At 34.8% G+C, this 14,814-nt stretch overlaps 1 protein-coding gene across 2 annotated transcripts; it reads right to left on the bottom strand.

Annotated features, from left to right (window-relative positions):
* Positions 1 to 8,512: 8,512 nt before the first annotated feature.
* On the bottom strand, positions 8,513 to 14,426 carry LOC110793562 (uncharacterized). Of its 2 annotated transcripts, none has more exons than XM_021998450.2 (8): positions 14,269 to 14,426; positions 12,790 to 13,143; positions 12,531 to 12,708; positions 11,645 to 11,825; positions 11,482 to 11,565; positions 11,188 to 11,295; positions 9,647 to 9,913; positions 8,513 to 9,041 (listed from the first exon to the last, which is right to left on the bottom strand). In XM_021998450.2, the coding sequence occupies exons 2-8, from the start codon at positions 13,109 to 13,111 to the stop codon at positions 8,928 to 8,930; spliced, it is 1,254 nt and encodes a 417-aa protein (XP_021854142.2). In that variant the 5' UTR covers positions 13,112 to 13,143; positions 14,269 to 14,426; the 3' UTR covers positions 8,513 to 8,927. The 2 variants fall into 2 exon arrangements, with proteins under 2 accessions (XP_021854142.2, XP_021854141.2); XM_021998449.2 differs by having other exon boundaries at positions 12,790 to 13,169; positions 14,269 to 14,424.
* Between the last annotated feature and the right edge of the window lie 388 nt (positions 14,427 to 14,814).

The raw sequence follows: 14,814 nt of genomic DNA, 5'->3' as shown, positions 1-14,814 counted from the left end.
TGGACATATTATATCTTGCTTATTTTATGTTCATAAAAATTTAAGCTAATTAAAAACTAACAAATAAATAATTATAAAATTTCATTTTTATTAAAAACATCCATAAATATTTACATTATTCTCCAATTGTTTGGCAATTTACAAACTGATACTTAATTCCTCCTTGCCTAACATATTTAATTCTTGAAGGCCTCCACTGCATTCCACGAACCACAGAAGGAGAAGAGGCTCCACCGGCGACAACTGCAAGTTTGCAATGATAATATAAAGAAAACCACACACAAGCATGATATATCACAATTAACTTTATAAAAAAAACCACACGCAAGAGCTTCATACAGCTTAAAAAAGAAGCCAAAGGCTACACCATACCACTAGTACTACATCCGAGTTTGTTGTCTGATCCTACAAACTTCTCTACGTTTTTGCAACATTTCATTTTGCTCTCAGGTCAACATGTTTCAAAGATAAACTTTGATACTAAATGACATCATCATCGAGCAATCTCTCTATTCAACATTTATAAGACAAATGAACCAGCAAGGCAACATGGGCGTCGACATTAGGCTGTCACTTTTTCAACTTACCGAAATCACAATCAAGTGTGTATCAAATTCCAAAAAACAGGCCTAAATGTCACACCTACATGAAGCCAAGGGCAACAAGATGTCTAATAATAGGAGAATAGAGTTATTAAGGGTCATTAATCAAACAAAAGTAACCAACATCACAACAACACCATCATCACAGCAACACCATGTAAGCACCATCACCACAGCAACACCACCCATCAGCAACGACCTTTAAACTGCAACAAAAAACAGCAACCAACATGTAAAACAAAGAGACAATCAAAACCAACATCAAAAAACTAAAAAATACTAAAAAATAAATAAAAAATACTAACCTTTAGATAGAAGATTACTCGTCTTCAATATCATCAGCTTCAGGTAGGGCTTCAACAACGACATCCAAATTCGAATCATCTTCAGGTTCATCATAGCCCTCAATCCAACTTTTAGTTGTCACCATAATCTCAACATTTTTAGACAGCATCCTCGATCTAAGCTTGGTCAAAATTCTTCCTCCCATACTAAATGAAGATTCTGAAGCGACAGATGAAATGGGAATAGCTAAAATATCCCTAGCCATACGTTTAAGAATGGGATAGGCAGATTGGCCTTTCCAATATTCAAGAACATCAAAACCATTCATGTCACTGATAGGGGGGGAATAAAGGTATGCATCAATATCAAATTTGATCCCCCTACTTGAAGCAGCATGTCTACCAAAACTCTACATAAAAACAGACATAAATTATAAAAAAAAATCACTAAAAAATATTCTAAAAAAAAGACATGATTAAAATTTAGTTACCTTTAAACTAGGCTTCATATAGGGTCGAAGAAAAGTATTAGCAGCACTTGAAGAGAATGTAGCACTTCGAGATGAAGATGTAGAACTTCGAGATGAAGACGAAGAAGTAGTAGGAGTAACTGACTGTGAGTAATATTCATACAACTCCGTGAAAGCATTGTATGCCTCTTGAACCTTCCTATTAACCTCCTCATCTTCGTAGAGAATTCCATACATTTCCTTCACGTAATTAATTTTATAACGTGGATCAAGCATGACAGCAACAGCAAATATAGAAGTATAGTTCTCCCAATACTTCGAGAACTTTTCAAGCATAGGAGCAGCCATTTTCTTTATGCAGTCACTAGGGTCAGCATGAGCTTTAACTAGCAAATGTTCAATATAAACAACATTTTCAAAGTACAAATTAGCAGTAGGGTAATCAGGGCCAGAAAACAAAACAGTGACATCATAAAAAGCTTCAAGAAAATCACAAACATTTTGAACAGTTTGCCACTCATTAGCATCAATAAAATATGGAATCCCAGATTCCAACACGCAAAACCTGTCAATACCAACTTTAGCTTCCAAACACTTTCGAAGCATCAGATAGGTAGAGTTCCATCGAGTTGAAACATCAAGCTTTAACCTACCTGAGAAACCAGAATTAGAACTCCTACAAGCTTCTTCAAATCGAGTAAGCCTAGAATCAGACCATTCAATGTACTTAGCTATCAAACGCAACTTAACAACACTTTCATCAACCAATGCCAGACCAGCCCTCACAATTAAATTCAGAATATGAGCTGCACATCTGATATGAAGAAACTTACCATCACAAGGCAGAGAATGAGTTTCAAGCAAATCTTTCCTAAGCTCATCAACCGCAACATCATTGGCAGAGGCGTTATCAACAGTAATAGAAAAAACTTTACCTTTGAGGCCCCACTCATCAATCAAATCAACAGCAAACTTATAGATATCTTTACCATTATGTGGAGGTGGGAAATACCTAAAAGACAATATTATGGACTGAAGTTTCCAATTACTATTAACAAAATGAGCAGTAAGCACAATATAGCCACGGGAAGTGCAAGCAGACCATACATCACAGGTAAAAGATATTCTGCAAGGCAATTCAGATAATACTTTGGACAGAATAAGTTTTTGTGCATCATACTCACGTCTGCAATGCTTGAGAATGGTGTTCCTGGAAACATGCCTAACATTGGGATTCAAATATTCATGCAGCTCCCTGATTCTAACATGCTCAACGATCTGAATAGGATATGCATGACATATTATAGCTCTAGCCCACAAAGCACAATAGACTTTTTGATCAAACTTACTCAAAGATTGAGAACACTTCAACTTTTTGTAAGCATCACAAATTTTAAGATGGTTAGATTGGTTAGAAGTACCCAAGTTACTTTCTGCACGATATACCTTTTCCTGGCAATGGATGCAACGAGACAATACCATGTCGTCCTCGTCAAAAATATTGAAATGTTCCCACACCCATGAACGTCGCTTACCCTTACCCTTACCTTTAGGAGCAGACATAATCCCTTTATCGGCTACAGTTTCCTCATCACTTTGAGAGAGGACATCACCTTCGCAAAAAACACAAAAAAGACCAGCTCAGGACTACAAAAACAGTAGGTAATGTCCAAATGCTTACAAATCATAAAAATGAAGAGCATTTAAAGAGACTCATACCTCTTCGAGGATCAAGATGCAAAGAATTATCATCCATTCTGAAATAACAACAAACTATAATTAATCACAAACTCCATCATTAATTTGTGAGTTTTGTAACCTCCAAAAACTGAAGGAGACATTTAAACATCAAAACACAGGAAAAAAACTCACATTATATCAAATACACCAGCACTGTGATTATGATTTATGATGCAATAAAATCCAAGTTAAACTATCACCTAAACCTTAGCTACCTTAAAATAATGGAGAGTAAAGCATGAACATATTAATTAAAATAAATTATGGACAGTACTAAAGCAGGATCTTCTGTTCCGCTTAATACAATTAATTAAAAATTAAAATTTAAAACTAAAAGTTAGTGTTAAAGTTTGGAACTTTGATTCGCAAGTTACACAAGTCAATACCTAAAACCCCAAAATTAGAAAATGAAGCTCAGAACAAAGGAAACCCATAATTCAGAAATGAAACTACTCCTATAAAAATGGAAACCCATAAATCAAACCTGCAAAAAACTTAAAACTGAAGCAAAATAGATGTCTGGACACTCTTATATCAGGCTTTATCAATTTCGAAAACGAAACCACATAAACAAGGAGAAGATCAAAAAGTTAAAATTTAAAACTAAAAGTTAGTGTTAAAGTTTGGAACTTTGATTCGCAAGTTACACAAGTCAATACCTAAAACCCCAAAAATTAGAAAATGAAGCTCAAAATAAAGGAAACCCATAATTCAGAAATGAAACTCTTACATCAGGCTTTATCAATTTCGAAAACGAAAACCACATAAACAAGGAGAAGATCCAAAATATCAACAAAAGTAATACTGAGTTTTAGAGAGAGAGATGAAAGGGATACCTGAAAATACTACCACAATTACCACCAAACGGCAGATTTGAGTTCGATTTTAGTGAGTTTATAGTATTGGATTCGAGTTTTTGAGAGAGATCGAGTGTTAGAGCGAGGTTGAATTGCAGAAACCAAACCCTAACTCGGTTTTTGTGAGAGAATGAAAGCTCACAAAATGAGAGTTGTGTTGAGGTAGGGAGGACTGAAGATTTGAGGCGCCGTTGTGTAATCCGAAATAGGGTTGAGAATTTGAGATTATAATGGTATATTTATATGGGGATCACCAATTATGCCCTACTTTTTCTTAAAATATATTATTATTATTATTATTTATATAATTATATGTTCTTTTTACTCTTTTTTATAAAAAATGGTGTCTATACTAATAATATATTACTACTAGTATCATACTATACTTATTATATTATTAGTAACAAATTATTATTAAATAATGTTGTGAGTTTACTATGCTTATTATATTAGTACGTACTATGTTTTTTTAATAATATATTAGGACATAGTATGCTTATTGTTATGGTTATTATATTTTATTATCATAATTAACATAATAAAAAATGTTAAAACATGTAGAATAACTTTAGGCTCCGTTCTATTAGACTTATTTTGACTAAAATTATATCATCTAAACTTAACTGGACTTATCTGGACTTAACTGGACTTATCTGAACTTAACTGAATTAATCTGAACTGATTAATAACTTATTTTGTCTGAAATAAACTTATTTGTGTGTGTAAATGTCTGAACAAAACTTATATATCTCTAATGATATATATTAATTAGTCGTTCAACCCATTAATCTCTAATGATATATATAGTCAACTAAAAAAGATCTCATAGATTACGTCCCGACATGTGTCTCATTATAACGTTATCAGATCCAAATAGCTATTTACAGTTAAGTACTTTGTATACTAGTAATAATTGACCAATGTTTAATGATATAATCCAATTCTTAATACTTTCAATTCTTACATTTGTAGAGTACGTTATTGTTGTGAATTTTGCGTTCTTATATGCGATTATGATCGTTAACACTTGACATATTGGTCGTTTTTGGTTTCTTGTCGACTGATACAATCTCATAGATTTATTGTTTCATACTTTAATGTCTATGTTATCTCGATATAACGTTATCAGTTTTAATTACCTATTTCTTGTTAATCAAGTACTTGTATACATGTAATAATCATTAAATGTCTAATGATATGATCAAATTCATGATATAAAAATGAATAATGTGTTTTTTAAACTTGTTAGGACTACTAGTAAATTGAAGAATTGTTTTGATAAGTTATACGGAGTAGTTGTTTAACTGTATTAGGAGTATATTTATGATGTATGTTATTATACACTATAATCGTTATTATTTAGTAAGAGTTATATTCTTAATTTCTTATAGATTTACATATATTGTATATCTATTTTTTACATGTGGTTCTCGTTATATAATCATTAATCATCTAATAACTTAAAAGAAACATTGATATAACGATGTTGTAGTTTAGTAAATTAAAAATACTCGTAAATACGTAGATTAATAACTTGTTTAATTAGAAATAGAATGAAAACATTAATCGATAATGACTTGAAAAGATATAGAATGAAATCGATCCAACCCGAGACCTAACTGAAATGACCCGAACTGAAATCGAACTGGTACTGAATTGACCCGAACTGAAATGACCCGAGTCAAAGTCTACCCGACCCAAAGTTACCCGACCCGGGTTTGACCCGACAAAACCCGTTTAGGACCCGACACGGGAACACCGAGTCTGTTTTTGACCCGAACCGAACTTGAACCGACCCGAAATTTACCCGGACCCGACAACAATTGACCTGAAATTGACCCGAACCGAATAGACCCGACCTAAACCCGATCTGATCCCAATAACTTTTGACCCGAACTTGACCCGAACCGAATAGACCCGAAGTGTTATGGGTCAACCCATAACCCATCCGGTGACCCGATTTGACACCTCTAGTTACGCTTTTCAGCTCGCAACGACTTCAAACGGGCGGTTGCATGTATGGATATTTCTTAAATTATTTGACTGAAATATTTCTCTACCTAATAATATTGCATCAATAAATCTTGAACATACTCATTTAATCATCTCATACAATTTTCGTCCTACTAATTATTACATATTTTAAATGTTTGATAAGTTATTTTGATCAGTATATTCGATGTACTAATATATTTAATCAAAATATTAAGTAATATTTTTTCCATTACTATTATATCGAGTTGACTAAAACATTACCAAAATTCAGTTTTAGCAAATTATTATGTGGCATATAATTATTTTCATAATCTATATTCAAATCAAATATTGACTTTTCCGTATATAACAGTTAATGAAAAGAAAGAAAGAGAAAATAAAATAAAGAAGAGAGTTTTTAGAAAATATATTTTTGGCGGAAAAGTTTTGCACCAAGAAATGATACATGTCATTCCTGGTGTATGTTTTAGTACAATGTAACTGGTATAAAATCCGTACAGTTGCACAATTTTATAAGTTTGTACTGATATTTTAAATAAAATCATTTAAAAGAGTGATGGTAAAAGTTCGTATTGTGCAAATCATACGGAGTAATTAATTAACAAATTATAGTTTATATGAGTTTTTCCGACACACATTGTTAATCTTACACATTTTACTATTTCAAAGACCGTATTTACTATATTTTTGTTTCGTATCACATTATGTATATGTTTTTTTTTTGGGTAATATATGTGTGTTTGAAGTATTTGATACTTCGTATATGAAATTGATAAAGCTTGGAACAATTATTTTTATATTTTTTCAGTATCTCACGTCCTCTATACGTCTATAAACGATTATTCTACTGCCTAAAGACCTTAAGTCAGCATAAAGTCGAAAGTTATACGCGTGTTTATGACCAAATTCAAGTTTTTCTATTATGATATAACTCTACAGAATAAACAACACATGATAAAATATCTAGGGGCATATTGTTAAGAAAAGATGAAATGGAAATTGGCCAAGTTAGATGTTTATCACAAAATTAAGGTAGCTTAAATTCGGTGCAATTATATTATTGATCAGGTTTAACTATACCTCGATTGAGATCTAGAATATCTGATACCGAATGATGTATTGGCCTGGGCCCTTCCTCTGTTCCTGCCCTCGGTCTAGCCCTACCGGGACTCTGGGAGTAGTACTCTCGGCGTCATATTCTTGAGAGTCCACGCATTTCATATCCTGTTTCAGGTTTCTCCTCAAGACATAAGGGCCGCTCTACGGTCGGGGGTGCTTCTTCCTCTGCTCTACTTTCACCTCTGGAGGAGGTCTTCTGGTTTGAGTCTGAGGAGAAGGTTGAGTCAAGAAGGTCAAGACTTCTAGAGCAATGCGCATTTGAACTGGCGAGAACTGGGCTCCCATACGCTATAACGAAGCGACAATTAAGGCTTGGACAATCAGGCTTTGAGCTGCCTTGGTCTTGGGTGGTGATGGTTTTCTCGACTGTCCGACATCTTGAGGCATGCCGAACAGAGGTTTTGCAGTGGGTTTCTGGTTATTTTTTGAGGTAGGTGGTTCAATTTGTTGGATTATTGGTTCATTTGATTATGTCATTGTGTATGAGCTGGTGTTTTGTGTTTAGGAGCAAGGTCTGGGAGGCCCGCTCCTTCTAGCGCCACTTGTTCCGGGAAATGGAACTGGGGAGGTGGTCTGGATGAGCCTGGCCCTGTCAATCAGAGCAAACCTAAGCTAACTTTGGGGGTTTAATCGAGGAAACCCCATCCGATACTAAGTCAATAAATGCAAACGAAACCTTTAGATAGAGAAAGTATAGAGAAGGTGGAGCAAGTACCGAGAATATTGTGTGTCCCATCATAAATAATGTGGGTAGTATTTATAGGCGTACTATTCTTGTACTTTGGCCTATTTAGATGTCCGCACGTGTGTGACGACGATGTACTTACTTTTGTCATCTAGTCTGCAAGTCCTTTTTGGATCTATGATGTTCTGCAAGGTATGCCCTACCTCTTATGGGCTTAGGCTGCTTTGGGGACTTTGGTCTGTCCTGGGGATTTGGTCTGCCAATACCACTTAGTTTGAGCCTTCTGACCCTGTCAGGACTTTGGTATGCTCTAGGTGGGTGGATTTGCTCTATCGCTTGAGATCTATCTCTCTTGACAAGACCCCGTACAACTAGTCCCTCAAGAGCTGGCCTAACTTTAATGTTAGGTCTACTCTTCAATGTTTTTGGTCCCTGCTTGCTCCGGACCGACGATATATGCTCTGTCATCTTAGGTCTATCTTAATGTAGGACCCCATACAACAACAAAAACAAGTACTTGCATATTTTTCTTTTTTTACAATCAAACTCAATTATTCCCTTAACCTAATGATGATTATATTTCTGTTAATATTGAATCAATCTAAAACTTTATTATCACAAATCACTATCACATGCTCATGTGGCACTCTCGCTCTTGAAAAGTTCATGTACATAGTTCAATAAATAAGGATTAAGGAAATCATACTTTTTGCAGTTAGAATCACGAGCTAATACAAAGAAATAAAATAATGAAATTCCCTGGACCAAAAAAAAACCATCTTTTTTCTGTCAAATCTTCCACAAACAATAACATAACAAAGTCGCATAATTAGCCGAGTCCAGTGGACAACACAAGGGGGAAAGTACAATTCACATCCAAGAATTCTCAAAAGAAACCCCCTTTGCAAAATCTTACACAAAATAGAAAATGCAGAGATACAGCAATATATACATATCTCGGTCGTCTATCAATACTAGAGGAGGACGTTAAACTAGTATTTCCCCTCGTACATGCTAGGAGAATAAGCCATATATACTCCGTAGGAAGTTAGAAAAAGTTGTACGACAAGAGTCACGATAAAACTACGCCGTGAGATGGACTGGTATACGCCTCAGTTGCTAACGTTAAAGAACCAAATTTACATAACTGAGAACACGCGATATTACTTAGTTTGTTACTGATTCACTGCAGAGTGCAGACTACCCTCCCATGCTAGGAAGTGTTTCTCAATCAATTTCAGTGCATCTTCAAGCATGGTCAAAACATCTATAGCCTCACTTCCCTGCACCTGAAAATCGTTCGGAGTAGTCAATAAAACAGGTAATTATACTTTTTTTGTTCTTTTAAAAAAAACCGACTTTTATCACAAATAAATGCAGCATAAACAATACAGAGTATAAATTTTCGTAGCATGAACCAAAGAACCAGGCTAATACAATGGGGCAACAACTATAATTCATAACATCATAGACATCACCTGAACATTTAGATTATGCATCCAACGTTGTGAAAAATGTGAAGTTTTTGTTTTGACATACTTAAGATCATCATTTTTCATCATACCTATGCTTGAACATTTAGATTATGCATCCAACGTTGTGAAAACGTGAAGTTTCTGTTTTGACATACTTAAGATCATCATTTTTCCTTATACCTATGGTTTAACATTTAGATTATGCATCCAACGTTGTGAAAATGTGAAGTTTCTGTTTTAACATACTTAAGATCATCATTTTTAGATTATGCATCCAACGTTGTGAAAATGTGAAGTTTCTGTTTTGACATACTTAAGATCATCATTTTTTCATTATACCTATGCTTTAACATGGATGGCATAGCTTCACCTCGTTTATTCCAAATGGAGTATTTACTTCGAAAGAAAACAGGTCTTACCAGTAGGTTCATTATCTGTATCAGCCGAAGAACAACTTCCCCTGTAACTTCACCCGTTGAAGTAAGGAAATCATATCGATCAGCCTTTCTCACTTTTAGCTTCATAAACGGGTTACGGAAGATGTCTTCCTTGGTGTGCCACACACCAACAACATTGTACTGACCGCCAGACTTACCTTTCCCTAAAGACCACCTAAGACCACCTTTCACATTTGGGTCGAAAATCGCTGAACTAATAAGACTTCTTATTTCTTCCATTTCTTCATCCTAAACAATGCATGATTAAAGTCAATGGAGTTTTTTAAGGCACAAACCCCAATACATAATTAAGACACTTTATACGGAGTAATCAACAACAGATGAATCATGAAACCATTGAAACACTAACCAGCATGCCCTCAAGTAAAGCATGCAAGTTATATGGCACTCCTACTCCATATGAATTTGCTCTTTGTTTAAATAAAAAATGATCCATATTTCTTATGATTGCGTAATGTATTCATAACAATTGGTATATAACATGTTCATTTCAACTCTATATTGGCACTAAAATCAGATTGGATTTTGAGGAAAAGAGCATATTCATTAGGAGCAAAGTGCTGTTTGTGCTCCCGGGAGCACGATATAACAATATAATGAAAAATAAACTCATGTATTGTAGGAACTGAAATGCAACACGTCAACCAACTACAACAAGCAAATTTGAAAAGGAATGCACAATCTTTCTACTGGTTTTAAAAGAATCCATTGATATGAGACCAAAACCAACAAATGATCAAACCACACACTCTGTGACCCAAAGGAAAGAAAAATGCAGGGGAGTATCGTATTGAAGTGCTTTTAATGGCGTGAAAGCCTTAAAGACATTGGTGGTGCGTTCTAAACAAAAAAATATTTACACATATTCTCTTACTTAAAATCGAAATCCAGGTATATTTTATCTAATTCCTACACATCTTTGTATTTCTTTTTCATTATTACTTTTTTGGGCTGCTAAGGGATGTGCTAGAGGAAATTTTCATGGTCGAAGATCCCAATTGCTCATGGTACGTTACTCTAAATCAGCTTTCAAAAAAAGAGCAGTGAGGTCAAATCATGTTTCGATGGTTCATAAGCCAGGGAACCTCCTGCACCTCTATGATGTCCGTGTGGAGCAGCAAATCAGGCTGAACTAAGGGCAAATGCATACTGACAAGTAGATGACACTTGGGAAATTCATGAACAAGTTATCTCCTACACTGACCTTGTTTCTCCAGAGTCTTCTGATATACCAACCTTAAACTAGAGGTCTCTTACAGAAGTGTGTGGTTTGGATTTTGGAAACCAATTCCAATTAATGGACTCCGCTTAGTTTGTAAAGGGGGTAGAATTGGATATAGTTTTCCAAGGGTGGAAACTTTTTCTTATTCACTTTTTATAACAAAAGCAAGAAGTAGTTCTACTGAGTACAGTTGGCAAAAAAGAAAAAATCCCAAGGGTACCAAGAGTCCAAGACTGCAGCTAATCGATAATTTTACAAAGTAGTTAAAGCAAAAACTTACCCGAAGAGCTATTAAGGTCTTCTTTGTGCATAGCGCCAACCTTAGGTCCACATTCTTTGCAATGCAAGACATATCTATAACTACATGGCGCACTGGGTTTAATTCAATCTACACACAAACAAGAAACCAGAAAGTCAACAGCTAGAGTGCTAACACAAAGACTTTCATGGAAGGTTACACCACAACCCCAGTATAAAATGTCGACTCACTCCAAAAAACTGCTGTTAGTAACGGATGCAGCGTAAGAGAAACAATTTTGCGAAAACTTATTAGCAAAAATTAAAGCGCACTCGCCTTGTAGAGTTCAAGTTTCTGTTCATCTTTATGGATTCTACATTTGCAAGATACTACTGAATTGGGACGTTTAGCATCAGCCAGCTGATAAACAAAAGTTACAAAACAAATAAGATTTAATCGAGTAAACAAGAATAGATAAAATTTGCAAACCAACTGATACCTTTACATAATAAAGCTCTTTTTCCCCCTCAAAATGAACACCGAGCTCAGGGACAGCCGCGATTTTAATGTGGTCCATGTATTCTACAGGAACAGTTGTATAGAACATTCTCCGCTGTTGCTTTACATAAGATTCAGAAACTGAATTTTCCTTGGTAAAATCTAGGTCGTGCGAAGGATTCCTGCATCACAGATATTGGTTTTTCCAGAGAAGGTAAGTAGTAGTATTAAGGAATGGTGTGCAAAAGGCTGGAAGAATATTAACTGGAAAAAAAATCCCCGACCTAATACAAGAAATACAATAGATTGAAATAATCCAGTATGCCAGCTGGTTCTACAAGAATTTTACGTTCTTACAAGGTATACAAATCATACAATATGTGCACATAGCAGAAGACAGAACTGACAGCATTTATTACTAGTTATATGTTTGACACTTTGACACCACATTTCCTTTGGGTAAGGGACATTTTAGGATAACTTAAAGTTGCATAATAACCTATTATCAAAAGCTAAACAAGAAACTAAATAGAATTTCAAAAATATGTGCTCCAGCCAAACTAAATATAACCTATTATCAAAAGGCTAAACAAGAAACTAAATAGAATTGCAGTTAGATGCATAAATTTGTGGAAAACAAGCAAACTATATGTACATGTCGCTTGCACTTTCATCAGTATAAATGACATAAAGAATATATACCAACAGTTAGATAAAATTCCAGCACATAAGTACCGAAGATTCCATAGAGAATATTAATAACTGCAATCAATTTGAGTCACTCATTCAATTCACATTCCAAAAGAAATGTAAGAAGAATTGCGGACATCAAGGCAACAAGAGAACAAATAGTATGAGAGATTGAGAGTAAGATATAGAATAACTACTTCCGACGAAAAACCACTTTTCCGAATCTCGCAACAACTGCAGTCTTGAATTCTTCCGGATTTTGATCCACCATTTCATTTCTTATATTCTGAAAAGCTGAAAGCAGATCTGCATGTACAGTTTCAGCAACTGATGCCCACATTTTCTCCAATTGACAGCTCTTAATGCCATGGTGCTCTAAAATGACAAAATGGAAAGATTGTTATGGAAATATGGAAGGGAGGACTAAGAGGGTTATGCAAAGTGAAAGAAAGGAACCTGCTTGTGACTGCCCATTAACTAAGGTGAACATTTTATCTTCAGATTTCAACAACGGAGAATCAATGGTAGCTGGAACCAAGCTTAATGAAGATGGAAGCTGCAGAACATCCATTGACGGAACTGCCAGCCATCTTGATATAGAGCCATTAGCATAAACAATTCCCTTCACATGTGAGGTACTCTTATCCATCCTCTTACCAGAACCTGATCTTGATGAATTTAGACTAAGACTCTTCTCAAAGTTGGGAAGCACAGGCGTGGGAGGTGGGTCCCCCCCTTGGGTCTTTGACAGCCGTTTGTGTGGTGCAACGTACGCCATTGACAAAGTCGTCAAATTCTATCAATTCACGCCTGAAAAGTGAAGGTAATATGTGTACCTGTCATTGCCGAGTAACAATAAAGAGCAACAAATCTTTAATTATTGCAGATTATTGTGATCAACAGGTAACACTTGATCAAGTTGAGAACTATACTTTCCCTCAAAAACAAGTTGAGAACTATACTAACTATTAAACTGTTATATTCACATAGGTTTAGACATTTCGAGAAGATCAATTCACAAAGATCTGTAATAAAAGTAATAATCGAAGTATATGCTCTTGAACATCTTTAATTGTCGAGCATCATCAGTAGTCTTTAACAATGCAACGGTTTAGAATCAAAGTATTTACATCAATAGGTGACCCAAGGCAGATAAAAGCATCCAGATATATCAAACAGAAGTTTCTATGTAAGCACATATACAACAAAATTTCCATGGTTCAGGCGTCAAACTATGTCGAAAATGGGTAACTAAATTCGAAAACACATGGAAACCATCCTGTCCTAGTTGAACCACATTTTCATTCATCCAAGCCATCAAAATCCCATAAAAAGTTTGATTTTACACAAAACAGCAAAACGGTAGCTACAGCCAGCCATCGTAAACCAGGGTTTGAATTTTGAAACCAAAATTCTTCTCAACAGAAGATAAATGGGGTAGATTCCCAGGACTAAAATAATAAACTCAGCAAAGTATACTAAAACTAGACCCCACGATTTAAGTTATTTAATCAATTGAGATTAGCCAAAATTGGGATTAATGACACTAAATAGAGATAAAATTTCATACATGACTACCCAGAAAGATTAAAATCTTTGCATGTTCTTAAACCTGGGAATTTTGTTAAAACGAAAATTATTTCCCCTAAAACAGAATTAGCCCATTTTCCCCTCACAATCAAACTAAACAGAAAGTAAAACAATTTTACATACTTTTGCATGTCTGCAGATCAAACACAACAATTACTATGGAAATCAAACTATAAAAAACGTGAAATTGATCACATTTCAAACCCAAAACCCTAATTATAAAGGGAAAAAACAAGTAACCAACAAGACAACTACTGTTCTTGGATAATTTCGAATCTTTGCTACTGATCAAGTAACTACAAATCAAAAGTAGAAGAAATATGGTGGTAGGAGAGAGAAATTTACCAAATGAAGTTTGCAAACCGTCTTTTGGAGAAATTTGAATTTTTGCTACTCAACAGTCAACAGACAAAGCAACTTCTCTGTCTATTTGTTCTTGAAATCTTGCAGTTACTTTTTGTTTTTCATTTTAGAGAACGGCAATGAGACGTTTGGAATGTCGACACGTCAGACATGACATAATTATAAACCTCGTACGGCCGGTTAGACCATTAACTCACCTTATTTAAAGAATATTTTTTTATCAGAAATGACTTTTTAAAATTCAAATTTTGGTGTAAAAATGATTTTATGGAAAAAATGTTGTGAGATAGGACCTAAATTAACTTTCTGTTATAAGATGGGATTTTTACGCATGTTTTGACTTTTGACTCTAATTTTCCGGTACTGACTAGCGCGTGCTAGTCACGTGTTCAATTTTTTTTTAAAGTCCGAAAATTGTGAGAAAAGACCTTGTAAAAAAAATATTGTAAGAGAGAACCTAGAATGGTTTTTTTTTTTTTGTAAGATAGAACCTTTACCCATTTTTCAACATTTGACTCCGATTTTCCG

Source organism: Spinacia oleracea, chromosome 4, assembly GCF_020520425.1.
Source record: "Spinacia oleracea cultivar Varoflay chromosome 4, BTI_SOV_V1, whole genome shotgun sequence".
In the NCBI taxonomy this organism is placed as follows: Eukaryota; Viridiplantae; Streptophyta; class Magnoliopsida; order Caryophyllales; family Amaranthaceae; genus Spinacia; species Spinacia oleracea.
This window is presented reverse-complemented; position numbering and strand designations above follow the sequence as displayed.